Source organism: Streptopelia decaocto, assembly GCF_964273445.1.
Source record: "Streptopelia decaocto genome assembly, chromosome: 6".
NCBI classification, from domain to species: Eukaryota; Metazoa; Chordata; class Aves; order Columbiformes; family Columbidae; genus Streptopelia; species Streptopelia decaocto.
The window spans coordinates 28,332,919-28,354,827 of record NC_138660.1 but is presented as its reverse complement, the minus strand read 5'-3'; the positions used below and the strand labels follow the sequence as shown (position 1 = coordinate 28,354,827).

At 39.8% G+C, this 21,909-nt stretch overlaps 2 protein-coding genes across 9 annotated transcripts in view; one reads left to right on the top strand and one right to left on the bottom strand.

Annotated features, from left to right (window-relative positions):
* Positions 1-705: 705 nt before the first annotated feature.
* Positions 706-19,288, bottom strand: CFLAR (CASP8 and FADD like apoptosis regulator). Of its 4 annotated transcripts, XM_082056470.1 has the most exons (12): positions 18,907-19,288; positions 16,073-16,218; positions 14,318-14,409; positions 13,154-13,585; positions 12,220-12,325; positions 11,197-11,332; positions 10,931-11,028; positions 9,813-9,864; positions 9,022-9,071; positions 7,770-7,848; positions 4,973-5,486; positions 2,043-4,098 (listed from the first exon to the last, which is right to left on the bottom strand). In XM_082056470.1, the coding sequence occupies exons 4-12, from the start codon at positions 13,447-13,449 to the stop codon at positions 3,960-3,962; spliced, it is 1,470 nt and encodes a 489-aa protein (XP_081912596.1). In that variant the 5' UTR covers positions 13,450-13,585; positions 14,318-14,409; positions 16,073-16,218; positions 18,907-19,288; the 3' UTR covers positions 2,043-3,959. The 4 variants fall into 4 exon arrangements, 3 of the variants coding, with proteins under 3 accessions (XP_081912596.1, XP_081912595.1, XP_081912594.1); XM_082056469.1 differs by lacking the exon at positions 14,318-14,409; XR_014184440.1 differs by lacking the exons at positions 14,318-14,409; positions 16,073-16,218; positions 18,907-19,288 and adding an exon at positions 706-1,094 and having other exon boundaries at positions 3,698-4,098; positions 13,154-13,476.
* Positions 19,289-19,399: 111 nt separating this feature from the next.
* The window catches only part of HYCC2 (hyccin PI4KA lipid kinase complex subunit 2), a 57,755-nt gene continuing 55,245 nt past the window's right edge, over positions 19,400-21,909 (top strand). For all 5 annotated transcript variants that reach the window (XR_014184439.1, XM_082056463.1, XM_082056465.1 and 2 more), the window contains exon 1: positions 19,400-19,442. The gene's annotated coding sequence lies outside the window, so the exon portion shown is untranslated. The remainder of the gene's footprint in view (positions 19,443-21,909) is intronic.

The following is a 21,909-nucleotide window of genomic DNA, read 5'->3' as shown; positions in this document are numbered from 1 at the left end:
AACACTAGACATTTTGGCAGTCAGTGACCATGAATTTCACCACTTATGTTCCTGTGCTAACACCCTAAACTCATGATGGATCCAGAATTAATTCTTTTCCCCCTTCTCTTTCAGCCACTGAAAGCAAGCTTGGTGTCATTCATCAATATCTATCTGCAATACATGTACAACTTGATGCAACCCAGTCACTTCTGCAGCCTCCAATTTTAGGTGCATAGTTGAGAAAGAATATCATGCGTACAGAGGGACACAAGTGACCGACAACTGGCATCCCCCAATTCCTGCATGTTAATAAATACTGACTTGAGTGCAACGTTCCACTGTGCAGTGAGTACAGGGGATCAGCCCACCCACATGCCACTCTCAAAAGCAGCGTCCAGGCAATGACTGCTGCTTAGATTAACAATTACCAAACGAGGGCTGCTACAGTTTAAGAAACTACTGAGGGTCCAGACATGGGTGTAGAAAATCAGTCTCCAAGATCCATGAACACTACACAATCCATGAAATGTCCCCACAAGTCTCTGGTCGCTAGAGGGCTGTGATCACAGCCAGACACAAGAGGCCGCCTTTTCACTGCAAGGGTTACTTACAGGAGCCAATAAAAGTTTTCAAAGCCGTGTTTCTACATAATTTCTTACAGAAGAGGACATGGACTTACTGTATCATGCACTAAGGGGAAAAATATGTACACTTCAAAACCCTCGGACCAAGCCTACATTGTCACAAAACTATCAGAAACAGAACATATCCTAGAGATAATATTTTGATTAAGTAGTTGTATTTAGCATCACTCAAAAAAACCCAAACCAACCAACCCACAAAACCCCACATCATTAAATCCTGTAAGGATAGCTACTATCATTCTTACTTCCTTTCTCCATTTTCTCCTGTTTTCTTCTTTCAAATATTGATGCTGTCTTTCTCCTCCAACTCTTCCCTACTTCTTCTCTCAGTTCTCCCTACCATTTCCCTTCTTGTTCCTGCTTGAAACGTCCATATTTCTTTCCCTCATCTCTCTGCCTTCTCTTGGTTCCACTCTCCCTGCTCTTGGTTGTCTATACAGCAGCAGAAGTGCTCATCACATTCAAAAGCTCGTAAGGGAAAAGGAAGAAAGTGAAGTTAATTTGTGAAAGAAATCCCATCTATTAATATCACATAGATACATATAACTAGGAATTGCATTGTATTTTTACAAACACAGAAAACATATTTGTTTCACACTGTTTGCTTCATCTACCAGCCACTACAGGAAGTAACTTGTAAGACCACGTATCCGTAATTTTCTAATCCTTCTCTTGCCCCATGAAACATGAGCAAGGTAGAGTTCCAAAATTACAACTGTGTTTTATTGTAAGATAGTTATTAAATATTCAGGGTTAGAAATGAATGTTTTTCTTAACCTATCATGTATAACATGGACCCTTCTGTTGATGCAATGCGGTTCTCTACTTGAGCGTGTAGATTACAGATGAACATTATTTTAAGACACAAAGTATTTTTTAGAGGCAGCAGCAATACAGCACTAGTTTATGCAAAAGACCAGTTCAGTAGGTCCTTTCACAGAAAACAGTACACTTGGAGGAAGACCTGCCCCCTCTCCCCACCCACTATGATGCATTTACATCCACACCTGTAACAGCATGAAATTCCATTTAGTATTTTTACTTTAATGCTCATAGAGAAATAGCTTTTAGAAGATGTCTAAATCTGCAAAAACTGATTTTCTATTATGCCTGGGCCTGCATAAAATTACAGTAATGCAAATAACACAAGTAATGCTAGTTTAACAAAAAATGCTGGGTTACATTTCCCACTTCAAAGCTATTAAAAAGTTTTCATATACTTTTATTAAAGATGACAATGTAGCTTATGAAAGTGGAAAGAAAAAATATGGAATGCATAAGCTTGCAATATAGGTGAATTCTTTTTCTAAATTGTGCAAAAATTTCTTCTCATCACATCTGTGTATTGAACTTCTTAGAGTGAACATGCAAATAAAAGTGAATAGAAATTTAAAAACAAGATCATGAGTGAAAACATACAATGATATAAAATTTATTTATATATTATACACAATGGTACATTAACATAAATATATTTTTAATCTTAATATTTTACATGGTTAAAAACCATAAGGTCTTGGTTCAGCGAGTTTCTCCCCTTGGTATGCTCTTAACAATCCTCAGCAACCAGCAGCTTAGCAACTTCCTAAGCCAGGAAGACTCGGTCTGCATCACCAAACAAAGAAGGACTCAGGAGCACTTTTTAGACTTCAGTATCTACTCTCTGCCAAACAAAAGCAATTTCTACTTTCACCTATTGAAGCTACTTGAAAACTCATTTGTTTTTTTCTGAATGAAACTTCAGAAGACTTTTTGTTTTTTTTAAAAAAAAGTTAATACAAATGGTGTCAAACTAACACCCAAGTACAACATAATAACGAGGACTAAAACAAGTCACTGCTACTAAAGTAAGTTTACTGGCCAAGCCCTCCTAATGATTCTCAATATCCTAATGTATACTGACAGTATACAATGCCAAGTATCAATAGGCTTGGTGCCTGTTAGGCTTGGTCTACACCAAAAAGCATTGCTGGTGAGGTTATATATGTAAGCACACCTGCTTTTTTGCTCAAATCAAATGCAGCTACACTAGCACAACATCTTTTTGCAGTATATTTGCTCAAGGAACTAACATACCTTGTACTAACGAATACCCCTTTCCTTTCTGCTTGCATGCAACACCTGCCAGAAAGATGTATGGTGCACCTACACCACGAACCAAGCAAGGCATGCCAAGGCCTTCATTTCTTTTCCTGGGCAGAAGACTGTATCAGGAGTATTGTAAGTTTGCAAGTGGCCTACTTGAGGAGGGAAGAGAACACCATAAATTCAGTGACAATAAATTTCGGTACAACTCATCCAGGTTATGCTGCTATATAACAAGCAGGTTAACAGAAATCTTGATGCCTAGCATCTGCTCCACCAGAGAAAAATTTCTGTATTTAAGACAATTTTCACTCATGTCTTTTTCAGAATAACAAGGGCAATTTTTGGGGGGAGAAATAATAATAATTTAAAAAAAGAAAAAAAAAAATCAATAAAGACATATCCTTATCCTTCTTCATAAGCAAAAGTAGTGACAGTGAGGCGCTTAATTTAACCCAGTCTTAAGAGCCAGTGGCTGGTACATGACCTTTAGGTTCAAGTATTTGTTACATTTTTACAACTAGGCCCCTTGCAATAAGTATGCATCATGTTTCAGCTTCCACGAAACACCTGCCAAAATCCCACATCCTTTTCACTGTGTGGCAGATTACTGTCAAGTACTGCCACATGTAGACTCAATATTTGCATCAGTGGAAAACACAGCCCAAACCACGGCAGACTCTCTCATTTATTAACACGTAACCCTTGTGTGCTGCGGCCAGTACTGGTGACAGAGAGTTTTGGGTGAATCACAACCTCAAATGCAGCAGGTGGATGGAATCCAGATTATTTAAATGACCATCTATCTCTTTTGTTACAGTCTCTGGGAGGTACTGGGGAAAGCACCCAGTGAATTTCAGTGGTTTGCACTGGCTTGTATGTGTTTTAAGCATCAACAGAAGAACCAACAACCAAAGAAACAATAAACCCACAAAACCCTGGAAAACACAACAGCTGTGCAGCTTAGAGCTCTTTCCACCGTTTACCTGTTGCTCTTGGTTGTAAGATCTGTTGCCAGGCTATACGATAGCTGCCATTCTCATCCAAACTTTCAGAGCCTTCTGTATGAAAATATAAAATCTTGTGCCTTAACACACCAAAATGCTTCTAAATCCCTGTGTTGGCATGCAATATGCACTTTATATACACATGTAACAAGAAGGCATAAAGTGAAAGGATGTGCGAAACTGTCTGGATCACAGTAAGTGTTTCTTGTCGTCTCTTCAGAAATGTCCTTTCCAGCAGCAGTTAAGTGGGAGAAAGAAAAAGTTTCTTCCTCAGTGTGTGCTGGAGCAGAAGGGAGTATTGTTGGCTTGGGTCAGCAGTCTGATTCCATTCATAGACTCTTCTGTTCAATTCCGTATGGATATCTAATATAGAGAGTTTCCTGCAGCAACAAAAGTAAAAGCTTTCCATTAGAGAACGAACAAGACACCATTAAGAACCCCCAGGAGAGAAGCCTACTGCAGACCCGGCAAGGAGAAAGTTTCAATTTTCAGTCTTCATTGCAGAGGTTACACCTCTAAAACCCAAGGCTGAATATGCATTTTGGAGACTGTTATAAGCTACATTACCATCATGATATTGGTGATGCTGACATGATGATCTGCAATTCATTACAAGGTTTTAGGGTTTGTAAAAAGGTGCCAAATGTTAACCCTGCAACTGCCTTGAAAAACAGCTGTACAAAGAAAACTTGTTAAGTTATATATCCAAACATATCCGATTTTTGCCCAGATTCTTTTTGATAATCTCTTAGGTAGTTTTCTGATAGTTTAAATTCAAGACTACAGACTGACTGGCTCCCTGAGCAGAGGGTTAATTAGATCTAAAGAAAGGACAAAACCCTTCCCTCTCAACTGCCTTTTCCCTGAGCTAAGGCACTGACTTTCTATATTTGCAAGCAGAGCCCATCTTAATGATAAAAGGCAACCCTCAACTTAGCAACAGCCTGGTATGTGCATGGTTTCCAATCGTGTCTAAAGCACTGACATATATTACCCAGGACATGTTCTTCCCTTCTCACTCTGCAAGCCCCAGTGCCATAACACACTTCAATTTCATTCTCCAGAATCAGAAACTTCACTCCTACTTTAGACTGCCTTTCTGTGCCATCCTTCAGGATCAGGTTATTTGGTTTTTTAACCAATGGCACAGCATGAAGACAGATTTCAGGTCCAGATAGGAAAAACTCAAGGCATCACTTTCTCTAGGACAGCAGGCTGCTATAGGAAAAGGGTTCGTTTTCCCTTTTGGTTTACCTTTTATGAGGATTGCGAAGTAGCTCAGCGAGACAACGCAGGTAATATGAGGATGAAGTTCCAGATTTTTCTAACGTAGACGCATCCACCTTGCACTGACTCCAAAAGATATCTGCCTCTTGAGGGATAGTGACTTTACAAGGGGGTTTTGCATTAGCAATGTTTTTCTCATCATTCCCATCCACTTCCAACAGACTAGTACATTCTTGCTCATTTTCTGGCACAATGTAGCTCTGAATAAAAAAAAGCTTTGGTTTTCCCAGGAGTTCAGGACACGAGTCTGCTGTAAAGTATTTCTTTATTTGTTCCAAAGGGAATCCAGAAAAAGTATGGTCTGTGCAGAAGATGCTCTGAGGACTTCCACGGCTGACCAGTACACAAATGAAGCTGTCACAATTTCTGTGCTTCTGCAACCTTGCAACTTCAAGCAACGTTTGAACCATGGCATTTGTATTTAAGTATCTGTGACAACGAATGTCATAGCCTAAGCCTCTGAAGGTTTCTTCCAACATATCTGAAAAAAACCAAGATGTAATTAAATTACAGCACATCAAGGCTCAATATCGACTATCTTGACTCACAGTATTTAGCTACTGGACATAAGACATTTATTTCATCACAATAATTAAAAAATTGGGAGCATTTGATGTTGATCATAGTACATTACATACTTATAGTGCTACATGCATGTTGCCTTTAACACGAGTTACATAATTCATGACAGCAAAGACACTATTATTTGGCATGTGATCTGTTCCGAATTCCATACACACTTGCACGCTTTCATTTAGAGCCAGTATCTGAAGTTCCTAGAACTTTAGGCAAGAAAAAACATTACAAAATGCTTCACACAGAACAGTCTCAAAAAGGTAAAGAGTGATCTGGATAGCATGGGAAGTCTGTTTCACCTTTTATCTTTTCAAAATTACTCTGAATGTTTGTTATATAGAGCTGCATCAGAAACAGAGACTCCCTTTCATGAGGCAAAAAGGAACCTGCTGTAGTGATTTACACTTCTTACTATATCAAACAGACTCCAGGAGAAGAATGGACACTGGAGTCTCAGCTGTGACAGAATGGCATTTTCAGTGGAAAAAAAAAGCTGAACAATGAACCTTTTCAAATATCTTAGAAATTAAAACTGCAGATAGCCAAAAATCAAGATTTAACTCTACTGTATCTGTGTTAACCTCCGCTGCAGGAAAATGTGCTACGCTCTGAACAGCTATTATACTTTGGATGTTTATTAATATGGGAGTGAAACCAGATGCCTGTGGTTACAACCACAGGTATTTTGTGTTCAGAGAACCACAAGCTACCACTTTGACTCATACCTGTTGCATCTACTCTTTAATATAAACCACATATACACTGCCCATACACAGACAGGAAATGTCCAGTGCCAAAGAAAAACAGGAAAGTAAAGGAGAGACAACAGGACAGAGCAGAATATTTGATCCCAAGAGCTGCCCCCGCCCCAGTCTGCCAGCCCTTGGCAGGCTGTCTTGGATTCATTTTCCTCTTGGTACAAAGACAGCCTTTTTTTTTTTGAAAGTAGAAGTGAAGAAGTGTTTTAGATTGAAAAATTTAATTTCTGTATCAAGCAGTTGCATCATTTGTTTTGTTTTTTCCAGGAGTCACTGATGAATTTGGGAGGACAGACCAAAATTGGTTGCCAAGGATGCTTCCAGTTGCATGTAACTGAGTCAAGCACCTTCCTTGTCCCCCTTTTCCACGCATGGCAGGATTGTGAATCAGTTCTAGTTACTGTTACCCTAATGGCAAACTGGGCATCTTGGTTTATATCATCTAGCTAAAATACTATTGTCAAGCAAACATCAAAATGGTACTTTCTGTGTCTGCTCTGCATCCACTGTTCTTCAACAACTACATCGATAATTCGAAGTTGGTCCACCTTCTGGACCATTAGTTAGGAGAAAGAGAAAGATGTGCCCACAAACCCTCTTAATCTCCTGGCCTATTACGAAGCTGACTGCAAGTACTCTCCTCATTTTATTTTTAGCCTCAATGATTAGAGAACAAGGTTTTTTGACCATTCAAGAATCTAATTTTTGGATTCTGCAAAGGCAATCAGGAAAAACCCATATTGTAAGCATGGCATTGACTACCTTGAATTCTACATGCAAATTGTTGGTGTGGTTTTGTGTCTGTGTGGTGGTTTTTGTTTGATTTCATTTCATTTTTTTTTTTTGTAACTAAACTAAGAGGGAAGGATGAAAGATTCTTCTCCCTATAAAGCTCTGGTGATGGTTTCAGTTTAACTGTGTGTGCAAGATGTAACAGAAGCCACGATGCATTATTAATAAAGGACCTTGTGCTTTCAGCTGTTCCAAGTCTGTGGTGTCCAATATGATTACGCTTCACATCTACAAAAGCTTTGGTTTTGGTTTTGTTAAGCGATGGGAAACCCTGTCTTTACCACCTTTACCACCTTTACCACCTGCTGCATGATGGTATCTTAACTGTTCTGTTGGTTTCTAAACATCCTTTTTGTCTCTTCCCAGATTCAGTCCATCCCTTTATAAGTTCTTTAATTCAGAGATTCCACACCAAAAAAAAACCCTCAAATCTTGTTTGCAATAGGTAGGAGAGTTGGCTTTAACCTCAGGTTGGGCCTTCCAACTCTCTGCTTTAAACAGTTACTAGAACTGATAGACTAGCTGACTAGGACAACATCACCTTAGTCTGGCTGAGAAACATACATCATACTCTTTATACTAAACTGTTCTAGTTATCTGAGATTAACAGGACAAAGAACTTCAGATTCCAGACTTACCTGCGTCATTGCCAATACAGTCTATTATCAGGCATATTCCTAAAGGCTGACTTTGCATTCTGTACTGATCAACAAACACCTAAAGAATGTGAAGGACAAATACTAAGTTAATATATCACTTTCTCAACTTGCAGACTTGATTCTTTTCTCAAATTTAACCACCTCAGATCTATTCAGTTACATTCTGCTGTTTTTCCAGAGTAGCTAGCAGAAGTCTATCTACTGGGATGTAGTGTGTCTTACCTACACCATAAAAGCAAAAAAAAATAATCAGGAGACATGCTAATACAGGCTTAAGTTTTGCATTGTGTTATGCAGTCTTACTGCCATAATGATCCTTAAACAAAGACTAAGACTGTACTAGAAATGAGAGAAGGAAGTTTGAGACTGAACCTTAACACTGGACAGATCTTCAAATATTTAAAAAGAAAAAAAAAAGGCTGTATGGGGTAGAGGGGCTTTTTATAGTGCTTCCAAAGCAATTTATTTAACTGTAACTGCTATGGAGATGTTGGGAGCTATAAGCTTCATATTGCCTACACAATAATAAGCTTCATATTCTCTACACAATAAGTGTAGAGAACTTTTGTGTTCTTCAAGTGTGCAAGCAGGCATTGCTCATCAAAACATGTATTTCCTTATGTGGTAGAACAGCCTCCTTGTTCATAAATAATCTGTAATGACTCTTTCACAGTTCCTGTCCCTTTTAAAAGACTACAATTTATTCGCTATAGGTAACTCCCCGGTTCCTGGCCCATATGAGAGCTACAGAAAATAGCAGGAGTCCATTCTTATCATTAGCACCCAAAGCATGGCCATCTGCTACCTGGAGCGCAAGGGACGAGGAGAGAACAAAGAAACTGTACTGCACACAAAGGAGCCCTGTGACTTCTAACGCAAACGGCAGGATGTCCGACTTCCAACAGCCTCCACTAACAAATACACTATGTGCACATCTGTATGCACGTCTTATGTACACACATTTTGCACAAATACACTGTGTGCACACCTGTATGCACATCTTACGTACACGCATTTTGCACACTGTTGCTTCCATGGTAGCAGCAAATATTTTGCATTAAAAATATGGTCTGCAAAAGCAATTCATAGGACCTGTTTACAGCTGAGGGAGATATGGATGTACAGACTGTTGTGTTTGCACACAATTAAAGGAAATCTCAAAATGAAACAAAGAAAACCAAGGTAAACACCTGCAGAGGTTTTTATTATATTTACATGCATACGCACATACCTTCTGTGACACTGGTCCTGATTCCTGAATGGACATGTGGACTGGTTCTGCTGCAGTTAAAACATATAAAAGTCATCTCAGTATGTAGGTACCAGTGATATTTCTTTGATGCTAAATCAGTTAAAGAGGAACCTATTTAATCCAGCCAAGTTCTCACTCCTCTGGACCTCTCTTTGTTTCTACGTATGCTACTGAAGTTAAACAAAAAAAACACAAGCAAAGAGGCACCTCTAAAATGTTATTTGGATTGCACTCTACACTGCTTGTGACTAGAACAAACAAGCAAACCACCTCCCCTGCACTGAGAGAATTCAGCCAAGTACTCTTAAAAAAATCACCATATTTGAGAGGTATTTTGGGTTTCCAGAACAAACACAATCCGTGTGGTAAGAACCTGGTAGTTGCTGGCACCTTCCTGGCTGCCCTGGGCAGAGCCTACCACTGAACTCCCAACAACTTCCTGCTCAAGACTTGTACTACACAGGCCTCCAGAGCTGCCTACTCAACCTTCTCCACGATTGTATTAATAAAATCTTTACTCCGTTAAAGAGTTGTGACAGTGGAAGCCCACACCAGTTTCAGTAGAGTTTTAATATCTGGCAGCACAAGCAAAACAAATGCAAGAGCAAACAACAAGGCAAGGCTCAGTTTTCAAAGGTACCACATACTCTCTGCTCCTGTTGTTATCAGCTGGATTAGCCATAAACACAACTATCAAACAACATTTTGATACAATGAAATTCATTGTTTGGCTCTTTTAGATTATCAAAACTCAGACAAAACACTCTTACCTGGAATCAGACTTTGTCCATTTTGCGATTTTAATCTGGGTGTATTCTGGATCTAAAATGAAGAAAAAAGGTATATTTTCCTCTCTCTCCTTCAAGTATTAATAATCATGTATTCCAAAATATAACACAATAGTATTTTTCTTCCTCAATAAACGATCACATATTTTAGATTCACATATATATCAGCTAATTAGAATTACAAAACAAGTAAAAAGAACCCCTACAAACAAAAACCCCCAAACCATTCCTCCTCAAAACAAAATTACCAGCTTGCCATGAGCAGCAAATAAAACCTTATTCCCTAAACTAGTAAAACAAACCAAAAAAACCTCTGAAGATGTGAAATTTGTTTTCTACAGAGCAGCAGGGAAGAACTTTCACTGAATTAGAAAGGAAATTATAACAATATTATCATAATACAGAAAGCCAATGAAAACTGCCATTAGCAGTCTGAAAACCAAAGCTGTTGTGGCTTTGTTTGTAAAGACAAATTGCATCACTGGTGTCTTGTATGTAAGCTTTACACATTTATATTTACTGATGACGTGACAGAAATAACCCCATCAAACTCATTCTGCAAACCTGAAGACTTTAAGGAAGGTCACACTATTACAATATCAGACCTAACCCAAATATAAAGAATACTGCATGCAATAGGATTTGAAGACTTTTCACATACTGAGATATGTTTGTTAAAATTAGATTAAAACAAAACACAAAAAAGCCCCGAAAAGCGCTCCTTAAAAAGCCATAACCTTCAGCTTCCAAAGTTAAAAAGCTACTTTCCCTGCAACGTCTAGAAGTACAAAGAATAATACTGTTTTGCAAAAAGAACAGTCAAAGCAAAACTTTTCACTCCCCAGTATAGTAGAAAAAACTTTCAAGATACAGACTTTGTATGTCCAACTAATAGGCAAAAATTCACAGAAGCTCTTTAAAGGGGACCTTTCTCAGTCAGATTTAAAACAAACCTTAAACCCAGCAAATAACAGGAATAAGAGAAATAAGCCATGTTACTAGCACGTTACTCATTCCTTAGGCTCTGCAAAGATTAATCCCCTTTCAGTGTCTGGCAATATTTAGAAATAAAGTATCTGTCTGATTTATTGTCTACTTACCCCTGAATTATAAGGAGGATCTATCAGACTGAGATTAGGGAGAGATGCCTGAAGTGCATTTACATACACTGGCTGAGAATGAACGGAGGACATTAAAGCTGAAAATTTAACACAAACACACAGAGAAATACACCATGATATATCAGCTGTTTTAAAACCTACTTCCATGAAGCATGCAAATACTCTAACTCATTATTTTATCTTCAGTTTAAGAGCACATCTGATCCTTGCTATCAAGAGTTACCAGTGCAAAAATAGCATCTTACCTTCATGTTTGTACTTCTGAATCTTCCTGGTCAGGTCTATCCTGTGAATACTTCGAAAACAACTTTCTATCAAATCCAGTTGATCAGGACCCACCAAATTTAGTTTCTCCAGGTCAATCACAAGAGCTAGGAAACTCTAGAATAGCAACAGAAAACCAAATTCTCATAGCAGAATTTTTTCCTCTATCAATAAGTAACAAAAGCAACACAGAAGATCATGTGGGGAAGTCATAAGGGTTGTGTATTCAAGAGCTATAGATATTACCTTCTGAAACACTAAGAAAATTATCAGGAAGATAGAAGAATTATTATCATAGGAGTAATGGAAACTAGAAAGTAATGTTTTTGAGGAAACAGTTTTGCATTTCCTCATCGGTACAAAGCCAGCCACTTGGAATGTTACCTCACATGCCACGAAGTGAGAGGTAAGAAAAGCTTTGGGGAATTTGCAGGGCTTCTCTCCTCCTTTCGTTAAAGAGGGAAAAAGAAAAAACCTCAAAGGACAGAGACAAATCTTCAGTTTTCTACACAGCGTGATCATTTTCTGACCCCTCTACTGAATCTCTGCCTTCATAGAGCACTTAAATAGTCAGAATGCAAATGTACAAAGACATAATTAAAATAAAGCTGTTTTATAAGTGAAGCAGAGCACAGACATAAAAAGTGAACTTGTAATACAAGATACATTTCATATGGTTATTGGTTTGAGGTCCTTCATATATGAGTTTTCAGATCAGTAATGCTGAAGAGATATTTTTTTAATGCCTTCTGCCTGTGAGGTTGATGATAACACCATTCACTACAGCAAACCTTCGCTGTTCCCTCTTACAGTTTCCCCTGCTGCTTTCCTTCAATTAAAAAACAAAACCAGAAATAGAAGCAACTACTCCTCCACTTCCCCACTTCTGTCTCCTCCTGTCTTGCTACGCCTTGTGGCGGTGTCTCCCCTCCTCTGCTGTCTAACTACTGCCCTTTTCACTCTAACCTCTCATTGCTCCAGAGGAGACCAGCAGAAAGACGTACCTTATCTTTTGCCATTTTCATGCGAGGCGCATAATCTCTGAGTAGAAAGGCAAGAGAACCCACTTCTTCTTTTTCCAGATTCTCATTCATCTCTACCATTAGAGCCCTGAAATAAAGATGAGACCTTTCTAAAGGATCAGCTTCCAGCAAGATCCCACCCTTATCCAACTTCTCCCACATTCCAGTCTTAATGTACCATTCCCAATTAAACGACAGGAAAAAAAGCCTACACTGCTCCAAGACTGAATTACAAAATGCCTATTCTTGCTAATCAGCACTCATATTACTCAGATTGTGTAACAACTGCTGTTAGGAAAACAGAAGTCTCCTTCGTATTTCAATAGAGATGAAGTGAGAGAATGACACAACAGAACACATCTTTAACTTTTTACCTACTAATTACAGGGGGTTTATTTCAGGGATGAGTTTACACAGGATAATCTTCCCTGTGAGTACATGTATCTCCTTCTGATGTCTCTCAAAGAAACTAACTGGAGTTTCTTAATTTAAGCCTCTTAAAGCTACAGAGTAAAAAGTAGTAGGAGACAGGTCCCCTGAGAAAAGCTATACCACTAGGCTGTGTGCCCAAAGCAAACTAGGGGAGAAAATATCTCTAACTAATGGTGTTCCTCTGAAATGTCATTTCATCTGCTAATCTAGAACTGTACAAACATCACTGGTTTTATTAACACACACAAACTCCCTAGAGATAGATGCCATGACTTGTAAGAAGCTACTAAGTCTTATTCTTTTCACTGTGACTCCAGACATAATGCCCTTTTCTGCTTTTCTTTTACCCACAAGACCTATTTAAAAAAGAAAAAACAAACACACAAAACAAAAAACCCAAACACACAAAAAACCCCAAGCAAAACAACCCACAGACATCTTCAACAAAACAGAGTAGCCTTGCAATATGAACTAGATGGATTACCTGTAATCGGGAACAAGGCTGACACTCCTGGCAAGGCTAGCTTCTACCGCTGCTTTCTCAGTCTTCAAGATCCTCCTCAGCAAGTCAAACCTCTTAACTCTGTACAACAGCTCACACAAGCCAAGAAAAGACAATTTCTCCCTCTCATTCAAAGCCAGCAACAGCTCTCTAAGGTCGGCAGTGGCCAAGTCAGGAGCAAGGTCTCGGCACAGAAAAACCATCATCTCCTCTTCTTCTTTATCCAATTCTTCTTCAATCTGGTGAATAAGGACAGCTGGCACTTGGCACCTGGTCATCACTTTGTCGCTGTCCCTTTGAAACTGCCAGCCTACTGGTTCTTAAACAGGACGCCAACATGGTGTGAAGGCCATGGGTACCGCAGCACTTCTCTGGTGTTCATTCTTAACTAGAGGCATTTTTACATGAGCTGTTCTGTGAGAGAAAATTAAAAGGTACTAAAATCGGTGATGTGCTGCTCAAGTTCACTGTTAACTGCGATCTGACATATCTAACTAACAACTAAAACACCAAGGTAGTCTATGCAAACCTCCTGTTCTCAAGGGGTTCTCCAAGCTGTTCATTACAGAACCAAAAGCAATTGGTGGGTCATACTAATCCGAAAAATATGTACATTCTTTCAAGAGTAAAATTAACCTTAACACAAGTCTGTTTCACTTCCTATGGAATTTACAGAAGTCAGCAGCTTGGTTATGAGTGACATTTCAAGTGCTTCTGGAAATAAGAGTGAAGTTCCACAACAATTTCAGTCTAAAGCTCTGACCAACTCCCAGCAACACTTTAGTCCCTGGCTCACCACCACCTTTTCTCCCTTAAAAGTCTCAAGGAAGTTTAAGGAGGAGTTTTGGAGCTAAGAGGTAGCATAAGCACACACTGCAGACAAAAGAATTAACCTCACCATATAAAAGCACTACTACAAAGCATACGCTTTGCCTTAAGTTAAAATAAAGGAAATATTCAGCATATAATGTGTAATATTTTAAAACATTTTTTATCTATAAATTCTGGAATATGTCGATTTTCTTAGTTACTAGTATAATTTAAAGTGGTTCCAATCTGAACGAGTCATTGAGGTTTTAAGGATTCCCCACACAGACCCTCCACACTCAAAAAGATTGAAGAAACACACAAATAAAAAATTCTAACCTTAAATATGCAAATTGGTTAACTCTGAGGCATACGTAAGCCATAGACTGCTTTTTTCTTCATGTGACATCCATGTTTCACCATAATGAAAACTGAAACAAAAATTCAAACCTAGAAAAAACTCCACCCTTGTGATTAACAAATTAAGTAGGGCGCTGCGCTCAATTTCCGCTCCCACCACCAATGGAAATTCTATCTAACTTCCTCTGATCCCTGTTACCTACATGGAGAAAAGAGAAATGAGCAATCTGAAGGCAAATCTTAGCCCTTACAAGGAGTTCAGTCACTATACTGCATAGTTTTGTTGAAACTATTCCAAAAAGCAAAAGCCAATTTGACTTCAAAGCCTAACACACTAAAAGATTCTAGTACCTGGAAAACATTTTTAAAAACATTTTGAGCCTTTTGCTATACATTCTGGAAGTCACAATCAACATGCCACATACTATGTCCATGCATTAAGGAGGTGAGATAAACTCATCTACAAGTTGTGGGTGTTTTTGTTTTGTTTTTTTTTACCACCTTCCAATGCTGTTTAAATGAAAAATAACTGTACATCCACTGACCTTCCTTAGAAAGGGTGTAAGATTTGGATTTGATTAAACTCACGGATTGGGTTCCACTGCCCACTAAAAGAGCACGTCAAGCTCAAGTTCCCAGGGCAAAGTCTCCTTTATGTACATCTATCCCAGTGAGCCATATTCCCTGTGGAGTCAAAGACTGCACTGGCTTTGTCCTCCAATGCTGGTGCTGACAGTCACAATAGCAAATCATCAGTATTAAAAAAAAAAGGCAAAAAAAGCACTGTCGATCTTGCTAATAGAATGTCTGAATCACTAGGGGATTATAACCCAAGCAGCTGCTACAACCTCAAGGTCCCACTTTCAGCAGCAAACCAGAAGAGGTGGGTAAGGAAAGGCAGCACAAGCAAGCTGTAAAATATCACAAACCCATCACATTAAGAGACAGAAGCATTACTCAGTCTAAGTACTCCTGCACTTCCCTTTCACATACCTAGGACCACAATATTTTTCATACAGCAAGCTGAAAAGTTTTGCTTTCAACAAAATCAAACTGGGTAGACAAAATATTCGTACTTTTGAACCTGTTCTATTTCACACATGGACCTGCCGGGGTGGAAGGGCAAGGTAGGAACATTTTCAGGCCCTTGAGAAGCAGAGGAATCCCTCATGCACTGGAGCAGGTTTTGTACGGTTTTCTATCAGAAGAAAAGCATATTTTTACTAACATCTTATTTTCAATCTAACATCAAAGATTTGTGAGAATTACACAGAAAGACAGACTGTTTCTGTGATACAATGCAGTCAATAAGGGGGATGCCCAAAACACTCATATGAAAGCATCTCCTAGGTACATCCAGCTGGGACTTTCGAAAGAGCTTGAGGAAGTCATATTTATGACTCAGTCTGAAGAGAGATGGGAATTTAACAACTTTTGACCATTTTCAGAAATCTCAGATAAACTTTTTTTAAAAAACTGCTCTAGTGGATTTCTATCTAATCTTTTAAAACTAGTTAAAAAAAGACATATGTGTGTGGTAGGAATTTCCTACAGAGTTAAAATTTCAGACATGCAAAATTACTATTTATATGCTATCTTTAAAATAATCTACTTTTAAAAAACACATATGAATTATTTATTTTCGTGAACTTCCTTTATACAAGATAAATCACATGCTCGCTATATAAAAAAAAAAAAAGCCTATCGATGCTTCCAGTGCTGAAACTCTCTTACCTGTGTGCAGGTCTGTCCACAAGAACACTGTGAGACTGGTGTTTGACCATTGCCAAATCACCGATCCAAATCCAGCAGACACTGATTTCCATCCAGTAATTTCCAATGATGTCTCACTGACGAAGTTAATCACATCAGCTCATCTTCTGTTGGACAAATATCAACATCACAAATTACGGCTGGGGGCTACCTCCTCATTCTAGCTGGGGGTAAAATGACCTTGGATCAGGAATTCTTCCGATTCCACCGGTCTGGTGGACCAAAAATGATGCTCCAAATAAAAGGAAAACCAACTGTGCACGTGTAGTGATTTCTCAGTAACAATTATTCCCCCAGGGTTCAGAGTGGGAAATGAGTAAGAGGGAAATGATGTGTTTAGTATAAACTAAAACAGTTTATAACTTTGCATCTAAAAAGCATGTCATCCTATTTTGATAGCAAGAATCTGCATGGATTTGAGCCAGATCCACTTCACCTTGAGAGGTGAAGGGCATCGTGCTTCACCTTTCCATCCGATAGGACCACTTGTGCCAGTGTCACAGATACAGTTATCATACCTGCAACAATCAAAGAAAAAGGGAAAAGCAATGGCACCGCAAAACCCAGCAGCCTTTGAACTTAGATAACCGGGGCACTGCAATGAGGAGAGTTATTGAATGTACAAAGAGGAGAGGAAAACCAGCTTTTCTTCTCAAGAGGAAAGAAAAATTTAAGTCATCAGAGATAAAGCGGCCCTAAATAATTTGTGTGTTCATCTGCATGTGTAGTTTGCCAATACTGCTGCAAGAAAACACTCAAGATTTTCATCTTCAGTTCAATAATCCGTGTATTGAGTAAAGATTTCAATGCAAAGCTTACAAAGCAGGAAAATCGTTGAAAATAAGAAAACTAAAGTACTAAACATTCCTATTTACATTCCAAATTTATAAGAAAATCTAGAATAATCCCAAACAGCTGCAGTCTATCACAACCACCACCACTGACAGATCCAAGGATACTGCAGGATCATGTCAGAATGCGTGAACATTCTACACACAGAAAAACAACAAAATCTCTTTTCCTCTGGTATGCAAAGAATCTGGAAACCGCTGTCACGCTGGGGGAAAATGACTGGTGAGAGGAGAGTTTTCTGTAAGCCTGGTTATTTTAGTTCACGATCATCCCACACGTTCACAGAGGAAGGGCTCTTCTGGGAAACAGGGCTTCTGGAAAGAAAATCACTGATTCTAGGGTGACTCATGTGTTCTCCTATCCCCAAAAGAGCTCTGAGAAAAAACACACCTCAAGGGGACAGTACCAAAGAGCATTTAAATATAAGTTTCTGGGTTTAGTTAACTTTCAGACTTTCCCGAACAAAGTGTAAGATTTTAAAGGTCATGAATTTCTCACATACTGCACAGCAAACCACCTTTGCCACAGCTATATTTGTCTAAGTCTGCACTATCTTTTGATCCTGAGTATTGCACTGCAAACAAGGTTAACAAGAAGAATATTTTTTAAGGTAAACACCTGAGAATGTTGGCAAGCATACTTAACCCTCAGACCACAAATAATTTCCTTTCCACACTAAAACAGGCAGAAAAACATCTTCTACTAAGCTAATCAAGTTAATTGCACTCCTATTTGTGAACTATTTCACACTGCATCCAGTCCATACTGCATACAACCAAAATCAGGGACAGATTTTTTTTCCCTTATCCACAGAGCAGGAAATAAAACTTCACATACAAAGACACACAAAACTCCAGTAACTCCCTGCTGGCATTAACAAGCGGAGGCTGGTACACATGTATAAAGCTTAAGCAATTTTCCTCTTTGATGTTTAATACCACGCATTAAACCCTTGTTCCAATGACTGCAGCACAAATGCTGCGCAATATATAAATACCAATGCGATTCTAAAGAGAAGTATCCCTCACTAACAATGCTAAGTCAACGTATCAGGCCTCATTTTAAGAAGGAAGGTCTTTAAAGAGAGGCAGGGAAACCCTTCACACTCTAAACGTAGTCTACAATAGAGTCTGTAATTTCTGACAGCATTTGTTTCTGTAACGCTTCACAACTGTATCTACAGCAGCAAAACCAGGATATAACATGAGCGTGTGTAGCCCTGAGTGGAACAATGACCTTTGTTTTAGATAAGCTGTGCGGAAGCCACTGTGCTGAAGGGAAAGAGCAGGGGTGACTTCACCACAGGAGCCACCAAAGCTACGCTTTGTGCTTCCTCTGCTCTGTTTGAGGCGGCCGGGCTGGGGACACCAGGCAAAGGTAACTGCATTTTAGGTCTGTATCAGCTAGCACTTTTCTAAGTGCTGGACTGTTCAGAGCCTGCTCCAGAGCTTCCACATTTCCCAATGAAACAAAGAAGATTTGTTACAAGATACTTAGGGAAAAACCAGGCAAGTCCCGCAGGAACTTTCATATTTCTCATTACTGTACGGGGCTTAAACAGTTAGTTCTCTGTGTAAGCTAGTAGTGACCACGCCAATTGCCACTTCGAGATGTTTAACACCACAGTCCTCCTATTAAAACAAAACAACCGGATTAAAACTGGTTTTACCGCAGGGAATCTACGCGTATTTCCGCTCAGCATTCTAACTACGTCATTTTAAATGGCAGTTGGAAAATGAAGCGAGAGGAAAACTCCGCTCTAGCAGATCTGAAAGACTTGGGGGCGAGGGGCCGCGCGGGGTCCCGGTTCTCCGGGTCTCCTCAGAGCCGGCCGGGCTCGGCGCCCCCGCATCCCGCACCCCAGGGTGCTGCGGCACCGATCCTGAGGGTGCACAGGGACGACAGAGGTGTGAGGGAAAGGCAAAGGGAGAGGTATAACGCACCCGAACGAGCCGGGGAAGCCTCATCTACGGCAGCAGGACGGGTCCGGCGCTCGCAGGAGGAGGAAGAGAAGGGGGCGGCTCCGGGCGGGGTTTGACGTATCCCTTCTCTTTTTCCACATCAGCAAGACGCGCAGAGCTCTTTTCGCTCGTGCTTAGCGCCACCGGAGAGCCCTGAGCCGGCTCTGCGCTTAGACAGCAAAGCCGTTCAGGACAGAAACCTCCCCGCGCTGAGGGGCGAGGGAGCTGCCTCTCGCCACCTTCCCATCATTATGCGTGTGCCGGCGCACGTTCGCTAACCCTTACGATTTTATCGGGAGTCCGGCCGTTAGGTATTATAGTTTTTCCGTTTTTCGGTTTCTTTTATAGCCTCTCCAAATCAGGGAGCACGGAAAGGAGCCCACCGGCGCCACACAAGATGGCGGCGGGGCGGGCTGGGCGGAGGGCCGGCTCTTCCCGCCCGCCTGGGGGCGTGGCGGTCACGCACAAAATGGCGCCCGGCGTAGCTCTGTGGGAAGATGTTGGCGGCAGAACGGTCGGTACGTGTGTAGACGTTTATGGGACAATATTTTTTTATACTTCTGCTGGTGTGAGAAGAGGTCAAACAGCTTTCTGTTGGCCCCAGTAGCCGTTGGGTGGTAGCAGAGCGTTGTTCAGTGAGCAGGTGCAGACTTTTGTAAGCGTTGTGGCGGGAGTTACACAGAAGCAAAGCCCTTACTTCACTCCTGTCTTGCTGTGTCTGAGCATTCGTAGTGAGGATGCTACATGTATGTGAAAGTTGTACGCTTCCCGTTGTTGTGTAGCCTTCAGTAAATGTTCAGTAATGTCTTGTTGTGATTCCCTTGGTATAAACCAGCAACTTCTGTGAAGCAACTTACTCCGAGGTGCTGGTGTTGTAGCTGGAGCTGCTCCCTTAAAGGCCTAAAACACAAAATTGTGGACTGTTTTATCAGCTGAACAAGACGAAAACCACCTCTATATAGGATGAAATTAGACATATAACTTATAACTGCCAGCTCGATGGGTTTCAATGCTTTTACAGAACAGTGAGTGATTTTTTTTTTGTGTGCATCGGTGGAAGCACAATTCTGTTGCTGTGCAGAGAGACACGTTTTCTTTGGAACTGCAGGGAAAATGGGGGCAGAAAGAGATCACCCACACAATAATTTCTTGCTGCAGTTGTATGGCCAGGCTCTCACTCTAATATCTGTTTGAGGTGGTCGTGGTGTCCCTGTTGCTAACACATGGCATTGGGTTGGTGCTGAGGTAGAAGGAAACCAGCTACCTGCTGTGGGTCTAGTCACACTTTCTCCATGGATCTATTCCACACAAACACATAAAGACTTGTATAGGCTAATTAATAGAAGAGGTTTAATGAGATAGTATGGCTGCAGGCTTATGAAGGAAGACTTTTTTTTTTTAATGATTGAATGAATGATTTGACAACGCAGCCATTACTTAACCAACCGATCTACTTTTCTGTTTGCTTACTCCACTTTTCTCTTAATTAACGTCATTTTCATACGCTTACTGGGCAGTTTTCACATTTTTACAGGAAGCATTTATGAGCTGTATGCAAGTTTCTTTCATTCTCTGCCCTGTTTTTAAGTTGAAATACTATGTTTTGTTCATGGATAGGTTCTTATGTGGTCTGGAACTGTACATCAGTATATGTGTAGAATGGGAACTGTACATCAGTATATGTGTAGAACACAGAGCGTACCAGTAAGATTAGATGTGATTGTAAAGAGATAGTCCTGTACGTTTCAATTTAGAGCGTGTTGGATATAAGTCTCTGGATTGAACATACGTCTCTCTATGCTTTCCTAACAGGTTTTATATGTTTAATTTTGTAGATTCTCCTAGTTATGTCAAACAAAAAAATCTTGAAGGATTTGTGCCTTCTAAATGCTATGAACTTGTCTTTTATGCTGTATATTTCAAAATCAGACTTAGTATGTTCAGGGTGAGTGCATTCCATCTGTATATATAAAAAGTGTAACTAGTTTCATTTGTTATGTGTTGATGTTGCTTTAATCATTATTATTTTTATTAAAAAAAAGACTAAGTCACTAGGGGAACAGACTATTTTCAAGGGTTTTTCTTCTCCATTGGAACAATGGTAAAAGGATTATCTAATTTTCAGATTTCTATTTGGCCTACAACTGAGGATAGAGAACGTATAAAGCATCTGTAAAATCAGTTCCCTGTCGCACTTTTAAAACAGTTTGGATGAATCCCTGATTGTTTTGATACCCATGATGAAATCGGTAAACTTAATAGGAAGACAAGTGTAGATCCTGAGTGTGTTCCTTGTAAAACTCCTTGAAGCAAACACTTGTAACTTCAGTTAGCTGCATGTAGAAAGTCCATCTAATAAATGCTGATCTGGCAAAGATCTAATGGCAGGATAGAAGCTCCTAGTTTGAAAGTTCAACAAAGAAGATTTTTTTTGTAGGAAGGTTTTCAGGAGAGATTTCAAGGCAGGTTAATGTCACAGAGTTACAACCTGCTCGTATTGAAATCATTTAGCTGCTTTAACTTCTCTGTAACATACACATTTGGAAGATTATGCCAATGATGTAATGATGTTAAGTAGGCAGCATCAGCAAAACCAATAGATAAATCACAAGTATCTTTCCAGGTGAGCAGGAATAGCTCCTTGACTAATGATGGAGATGGGATTTCCACCTGCATTTCAGAAAGTGGAGCATCAGCAGTTGTTTTTCAGAACTTAACATCCAGAAAGAGCTTCCTGACTGTGGTGTTGGAGTCATGTATGCGGTTTGTGAGCCCGTTCTGTGCCCTGTGAAACACCTGTGCTGGCAGAAAGGCTGTTGGGATGCAAGGCCAGCCATTGCCATGGTTACCGCAGACACAGATTCAGTTCTGGTATTTTAATGCACAGCAAATACTCCAGCCTCAGGCAGGATTAGTGTTGTAATACCTGTGGAATAAAAATCTTTGAGTATTGTATGCATAATAATGAGACATTTTTATATTCCA